This window comes from Cotesia glomerata, linkage group LG10 (genome assembly GCF_020080835.1).
Source record: "Cotesia glomerata isolate CgM1 linkage group LG10, MPM_Cglom_v2.3, whole genome shotgun sequence".
Lineage (NCBI taxonomy): Eukaryota > Metazoa > Arthropoda > Insecta > Hymenoptera > Braconidae > Cotesia > Cotesia glomerata.
Window position 1 is genome coordinate 15,398,259 of NC_058167.1, and position 8,506 is coordinate 15,406,764.

Genomic DNA, 8,506 nt, shown 5'->3' on the forward strand with positions numbered 1-8,506 from the left:
CCTGCTTTCTCACTCTGACCAGACGCCGATACTGGGATTCCGGGTCCCTGCATCGTAAAACACTTATTACTTGTGCCTGCCATGACGGCATTCAAGCCGTTAACCCAGGGACTATGCCAGACGGTCCTGTTGCCCGCCGTCACCACGTGGAGGTGCCCTGGTTACAGGCACAAGCATTTAAGCAAGAAATCGATTCTGAGCCCAAAAAGTTCCTAGAAGTGAAAACCCTGAAACATCAGCTTAAAGTGAAAAAAATTTATTAAGTAAATATACAAAAGCTTATTTTTATCGTGATAGGGAAAAAAATCTGATAACATTTTTAAAACGGCGAAAATTCATTAGTGGACTGTTCAGATGTAAGAAGTTTGATTGATGAGTTAAAGCCGAACACTTTCAGGACGAGGAGTGAAAGTTTTTCATTGCTTTGTCTAAGCGAAGTCTCAAAGCACCGACTCCAGTAGCTCATTTGACCAAAAATCATTGAAAAGTTTGTGGTGATCTGAAAATTGCTACACTAGTTAAGCCAACAATCTGGTTCACAATATATCCCTTCTTGTATGTTTGTAGGATAGTCACGATCGGAAAATTCCCTACAGTAGAAAAGAACGGCCAACAAGAAAGAATTTGAATCATGGTTCTCACAACGTTATGCGAGAATCTCTCATTAATCCTTACAAGTACTTGCTGCCACCACTTTATATCAAGCTTGACCTTATGAAGCATTTTGTCAAAGCTCTCGATAAAAATGGCAACTGTGTTAAGTACTTGGACGAAAAATTTCCAGCTATAAGTGACAATAAATTGAAAGAAGGAATTTTTTATGTACCCCAAATTCGGACTCAATTCCAGGATGCTAATCTTGAGTATGAGATGCACAAGATTGAGAGAGCAGCTTGGGGAAGTTTTAAGGAAGTATCTCGAAATTTTTTAGGGAATGTGAATACAAAATTGCACTATTTACAATCTCATCTTTCACACTTTCCTGAAAATCTTGGTAATTTCAGTGAAGAAAGAGAAGAAACATTCCATCAAAACATGAGTGGATGTCAATATGATGGTAGATCATTGTTGGACTCTGAAGAGAGATTTACCCGAAGAAGAGAGGAAACGAAAGAGAAACCCTTTATGCAGGACGTTTGAAGATAAAAGGGTGAGATATAAGCGGAGAACGAATTAAAATTCAAATCCAAAGGGTTTTGATGATATTTTCCGAAAAACTAATTTTTTTGTAAGTATTAAGACGAAATAGTTTTTTTTTATGCACCACAGATCGAGATATATGATTGTTTTTATTTATTTTGAACAATAACTCGATTTTTATTATATTACATTTGATTTTTCCAATTTTCGGGGTTTTTGCACATTTGTTTGATGTTTTCGAGACGTCTGAGTTATAAAAGTTGGAGATTTATATGTCGTCGATAAACCTACATGAAAATCATCATATATTTAGCTCAATACATTTTTTATCACAATATTGGGAATTTTTGTTTTTTCGCAATTTTCATGGGTTTTCGGGATTTACTTAGACTTTTAATGGCTGCTGGTCTGAGTACACTTCAGATAAGTATAAAGCAGATCGAAATACATGAAAATCATGCATAGTTAGAATCTAAAAATTTTTCAATCACCAAAACCCCAATTTTCCCGTTTTTTTCGGTTTTACAGTTTTCTCAAAATCCTAGGGTGTAGGGGCCAAACGGACCTCAAATTCGGGTTCAGCGGGTCAAATTACATGGGAATATATGTGGCGCGTCCCAAGTACAGACAACTTTTTTGTGTGCCGGTGTTATCACTGAGTTATTTCTTTTCGACGTAGTATTCGTTTGAAATTATCTCAATCAAAGTTATTTGTGTCCAAATTACTTTTATAAAACTATTTTAATTTATAGCTATAATATAAAACTTTGACATAAATCTATAATTGAGATCTATCAATTCTATACAAAGTTATTGATTCCTGCATAATTCCGATGAAAAAAAAACATTAAAGTTACTTTTATTACACTTTCAATGTATCTAAACTGCCGGACGTGGTATCATATCTTCTTAAAATAATTATTATCTATAAATAAAAAAATTATTGGTTTTCGTTTCTAAATATGTAGTCATAATAATTAATAAGAGGAGCACTTAAATTGTTGATCAGTAGTTATGAACAAACAACTTTATTTATGTCCAGTAAATCGGTTTTGAAAGATGTTAAGAGTTTTGTCCAAGTTTTTATTTTTATTTCTTATACTTAAAAATGTAGAATCTCACAAAAAATTAAATGTCTATCATCTCAAATCAATTAATATTTATTTCAATAACGTTTATGAAAGAGTAAAAAGTAATCTCTTTAATGTTCAATCAATGATGCAGCATGAGAAGAAAAACGTTTTAGAACGTATCGCAACTGAATTTATCGATTCAATTAAAAAATTGGAGCGAATTTTAAGTGATTCGGAGTATGATAATTGGACGAAAGATTATAACAATTTGATCAAAATATTTGAAGGATACGCCTTAAAATCTAACAACTCGCTCTTGAATTCACGGTCAATTTCTCGTATATTTGCTATAGAAGATAACAGTTTCGTGATAAATTCCTATGCTGGATTCGTAGCCTTTTATCCAGATAATGGTAGCTTGAAGAATATAATAGATCTTTGTCCGTTTGTGCCTCAAATTTTGGACAAATTTTACAGTGTTGTTTATTCTGATTCAATTGTGGATGAATTTAACAACTTAATGGATGACATTCTGGCGGAAGTAGGAGTAAGTCCCAATATTTCTAAATCATGAATATCAATTTTGATATTCCACTACTGGTCAATACTTGATATATTTATTAATATTGAGCACAAAAAGCTTCAGTTTATTTTAGATTAAATATTTCATTTAATTTTATTCAAAAAATATTTTAACAGTATTATAGATTAACTATTTGTTTTTTGTTTTTTAGAAGAAAGAGAACGATAACGCATGTGGTCAGAGGAGTTCATTGCATGAAGTATGGTTCATCTATTATCACAGAGTGATGGTTACATTTTTAAAGAAAATATTAATGCAATTTTACTTTGAATTTTTTCAAGCAATATGTAACAATGGTTAGTATTTTATAAACTGCAACTTTCCCGAGCTATTTTCAATGCCCTACAGTTTTTGATAAGCTTAAAAAATAATAATTTTTTTTTTTTTTGACAGAGTACCTAAATAATACCATGAACTTTTTTTGGTCGAGATTGTCAGGCGTAACCGAAAGAAGTGTTAAAACACAAAAAGCCTTGCAACAAAAAATTAACTATATGTATCGTTGCGATTCATCAGATATTAATAAAAGTAATAATGAATTTTTTAATATCATGTAGTTGTAAGCAATATTGTAATATTTAAAAACAAATCTTTGTTTAGATGGTCAAAATCAGATGTATTATGAATTAGAGAGAATGATCCAAGTACTAATCGTCAATGAGAGAGATTTAAGTACTACGCGAACTTGTAGTATCAATTGTGATATTAGTACGATAAAAAATACCATAAATCACAAAGAATGTCGAAAATTTCGAGACTGTCGTTTTATGACCAATTCTTTCAAAGTTTGCAAGGCATGTTTTAAATTCAGTTTTTCTGCAGTAAAAATGTATATATATATATATATATCCAATGATTATGCCTTCAATATTTTTTGGGTAATACTTTTTATAAATTTTAAAGGAAAAAGAAGGAAAGTCAAAACGTTACAGATGGTTTGAAAACAGATATTTCCATCGGTTTGGCGGAAACAGAGGAACAAACTGTAGCGAACAGATGCAATCCCTAGAAGCTCATTTCGATATTTCCGAAATGCGCTTCTGCGATTACTGTGTATGCACTTGTGTGGCACAACCGAAGCGATCTAACAACGTTGTCACGGCTATCAGTTTCAGAGATCAAGTAACAAATATCTATCAAAACATGTTAAGTATTGATAATCATTAGAAGTGCAATTCATGAAAAGCATAAATAATTATCAAAAACGCATTAACAATATTTTTTGTAGAATTGTTGTCGGTGTACGATTTGTGAAGAAAGACTTCATGATCCATATTCAAATAAAAGAAAGGCCACTAAGAAGACGTTGGTTGAATGATTCAGGTTCTTGGAAAGAGCTGGAAAATTTTGATGTCAATGAGCAGACTGGACGATTTGTTTTGATTAATAACAACACGGAAAGTCCACTGTTTGTCGGGATTGACTATGGACATCCGAAGATCATTAACTTTGATGATTTAATTGCACCTAAAGGTTTTGTTGTAACAGGTGTTAGATTAGGATTCGTAGAACACACCCTCGATTATCGAAAATTCAAGACAAAACCTATTGAACTACAAATTAGAGTAACCCCATTCGATTATACTCAAGGACAGCTTATTGATCTTCATAAAACATATTGGATAGCTCCGGAACATCAAAGTCACAATAACAGGTATAAAGTTATTTCTTTTTTTGTCCTATTTTATTTTATTTAGATATCGAATAAGCCTTATTAATAATCTTTTCGATTAAAACAGTTTTTATATAATCGTGAAGTAAAAATTTGTTTATATGTAGAGCTCCACTATTTTAGTTTCTAGAAGATATAAAGAAAAATCTTGTTTTTTCAAGAGACTTTCCAAGTGGATTTGTTTTTTTTATTGATTTCAGAAAAAATTTAAATCTTCCACATCCGGATGACCCTACAAAGTCATCAAAAAATGTAATTGACTCAAAGGCAAACCAATTTATAAAATTTCGAGCTTCTGATTTAAAGAAAGATGCCGGACAATCAACAGTGCCATTTTTTGATGCTTTGGAAGCAGAAGGTAACCCTAATTTTCCTTTGGGAGGTATTGGAATCATTCATCGTGGACAGAAAGGATTCGGTGGATTTTTGGGATTTAAAATTTTTGAGTTAGATCTTTCTAAGTACTTCAAGGCATAATCTCATGCTATTCTTTCCTTTTATACTATTGAAAAAAATATTCTTTGGTTTAAGTTTTATCATTTTTTTTTTTACTAATAGAAGAGATTCTTAACCATTAATACATTTTTTTTAAGAATTTAATTAATTCATTAAATATAAACAAATATTTTTTTAAATATAATAAACATCTTCTTGCGATAAAAGTACTTATATTATATTAACAGTTAATATATTAATGTATAATTTAAATGTAAAAAATCATTGATTTTTATAGCAGGAAGTTAACAATATTCTTAAAACCGATAAATATTCAGAAAATAACAGAATCTTCTCACTATCCGTCAAGGAAGCAATAAAAAAGAACAAATAATTTCGATACAATTTCGATCGTCAGTTGAGTAAAATAAAAAAAAAATTATCAAAAAATGAAGTGTCAAAGAGAAGAAAATGTGCCAAATTCAATTTTTCTATCGTTCAGTAAAGTAAAATCATTTTATTGTGTTCATATTTCTTCAAGAATACATATCATTCATGAATTTGTTATTCGCAATATATATTCATAGAAGTACGCATGGAAAAACTATATCATTTATTTATTTTTATTTATAGACATTACTTTTTCTCTTTATGTCAATCGTGTTATTTTAACTGACATCGTCGATTTTACTGCTCGATAGTGTCATGAGCACGTATACGCTGAATATGTAGACGAATAGTTTTATGATTGTAAATATATAGTCACAGGGGACAAAAAATTCTGTTATTGAAAAAAAATGAACCTGAATGTTTTACGAATAGGATTCAATAATTAACCATTTCAGGGCTTTTAAATTCTTTCGAACATTATTTATTGTCAAAAAAATATAGCTATGAACGAATAAAACAGTGTGCATATTATTTTGTGAAAGTGCAATTCTAAAAAATCATTACCGTAGTTTTTCTCTTGTTTTATGTAATGTACTAACAATCGAATGTTTGTTTACGCTACGCAATAAACATAGCTATAAAACAGTTTGTACTTGTTTAAATATATTTATAAAGCTTTCGGTACTGAAGTAAACACACATAAATTGCGATTATTTTGCTACTCTCTGTTATCAGATTATTATTTATTATCCGATAGATTAATTTTACTATTTTTAGGTTTTTTTTTTTTTTTCGTCAAGCTCAAGGATAATTATAATTTTTAAATTAATATAGATTAGAAAAAATTTCACATTTACGCTTCACGGAATGATAAATTTGAAGAGAGTAAAAGAAACTATGTTTTAAATTTCATCCGCCTGTTATTGGAGCCATAGCGGAAACGTTGAGATAGATTTTGAGTAAACGCAATATTCCAATATTATATACTCGTAGCCCGAAGGAAACTCATGATTTGAATTTGAATACTCACATGTAAGCTATGAATTATAATTCATAGATATATATTTTACGGAAAATAACCTCCTACAACGAAAGGTCTGAATTTATTTTCGTTCATACGTTTGCATCAAAAATAAATATAAATAACAATAACGAAGACAATTTTTATACTAATAATTAAACAAATAGCGACATAATTTTAATTCTAAATATTTCGCGGAATTTATCTACTCAGATGACAAATATGAGACGCATACAAAACTTTGTGCCGGAATTTATTTGTATTATAAAAGTGTGTATGTATACTACCATAAACTATTATTTAATCAAGGGAAACATAGCCTTAAAAATCGTTCATCATGAATGCTAATTGTGTGTTAGAAAAAAGATACAACAGGAGTAATTTTTCGATATTTACAATGAATATAATAACTTGATACATAAATATAGCTGCTTATATCAGGAAACTGTCAGTAATTTCAACCGAACTTTGTTTTTTATGAAAGCTGAATTTAACTTTTAAAGTACATAACTAAACTCGTAACATGGTACTTGTTTATAAATAAGGATAAGACATGAGAAGTAAGATGATAATCCTCTGAGAATCCGTGGATAAGTTCTTGGAACACGTACTACGTCTTTCGTTATTCTATATACTTTTAGAAACAAAAAAAAATTAATAATTAGATCTCAAAAAATTACAAGTTTCATGGAATTGGTCTGCACTTTTGAAAGTAAAAATAAAAACAACATATTGGATAATTTTCGATTCTATCCAAAGAAGCAATATTTTGGAATAAGGAAATTCAATAGTAAGCATGCTTCGTGCACAAATAAGGTATACTATAAAAGTATATTGAAAGTGTACGGATGAAAGAATAAAAAACCGTAGAAGAGGCTGACGATTGAATAAACCTAGAGGGTGTAAATATTGATGTAACGTGTGCTATCCGATCTATAGAGTAAACGCTTCAGGGGGTAGATTTACCCTTCAGGGTTAGTAGCCAACTGGAAGAGAGCTGGAAATACCGGTGAGACTGATGGCGATGACGGCTGACTGATGGGACGCCTCGTACTCAGTACTTTCATCCCTTCGTGTTCTGTCTTACTCTTTCTTCCTATATCCTCAACTATGTGCTTTGCTTTCACGTTCATTTCTCTCTTGGATATATATTGGATATCAATAACAGTGTCAGGATCTGTACAACTTCAAAACTGAGGTCGAATGATACAATATATCTCAGGAATTTTTCGTCTATTTACTTTTTTTATTAACTTTTAAATCTCGAATTTAGAAAAGCTTCTGGTATGATTGGATAAAAAAAAAAAGATCAGATATTTTTGTTACTTATTGCAATCAAAATTTTTAATCAAAAAAAATTAAGCTATGAGAATTAAATCGTTATTCGTCTAAGAAGAAATTGACTTTTCTATAAACCTAAATCAAAGATAGAATTTATATCTCCGTAGATCTAAATTATTCCTCTGCAGTCATAGTTTTTTCTTATTTAGTGTGATGAATGAACCGTTCCGATAGTAAAATGAATTATTAAAAAAATAAAAGATATTTAATTGGAGTTAAAATATCTTATAAGAGATTATTTAACATTTAACTCACGGAACACGTTTTAGGTATTCGTAAAAGTTTTATTTACGAGCAAAGACTCAGGAATGAGCCTCATAATCTGTATAGAGTGGATTAGTTGGTGTATAGCTCTGGACTTAACTTTGTTACTCTGCAGTAACTTTGATCTGCCATTCTAAACTGCATAGCTTCCATTAGCAGACGTTATATAATATAAATATCAAGCTTTGGATATTTCTTTTTTGATTTAAAGATGTTTGTTAATGATAGTAGACAAACGACTATCCCAAAATGTAAATAATTTATATTTCATTACTCCTAGCGTAATAATTTTTATTTATTGATAAACAAATTTTTATAAACATTAAGTTGTAATCTAAAAAAAACCAGGGTCACAGATAAGTAATGCTGATATTCGATTTAATTCAATGTTACAAAGTCTTATGACGTATTAAGTCAGCGTAATATAAATTTATGTAAACAATAATTTTATAATCACCTTTTATACTCTTTATTTTTTATTTTACTCATTAATAAAGTATATTAAATAATTAATTACACGAGAACGTTGAGATTTGAATCAAGATTAGACTTCTTTCATGACAACAATTTATTAGATTTGACTCGAA

General features: G+C 30.0%; 1 protein-coding gene across 1 annotated transcript; it reads left to right on the forward strand.

Annotated features, from left to right (window-relative positions):
* The first annotated feature begins 3,431 nt into the window (after nucleotides 1-3,431).
* Nucleotides 3,432-4,945, forward strand: LOC123273448. Its single transcript, XM_044740846.1, has 4 exons — nucleotides 3,432-3,590; nucleotides 3,700-3,941; nucleotides 4,025-4,450; nucleotides 4,669-4,945. Exons 1-4 carry the CDS (start codon nucleotides 3,432-3,434, stop codon nucleotides 4,943-4,945), a joined length of 1,104 nt encoding a protein of 367 aa, XP_044596781.1.
* Nucleotides 4,946-8,506: the final 3,561 nt, after the last annotated feature.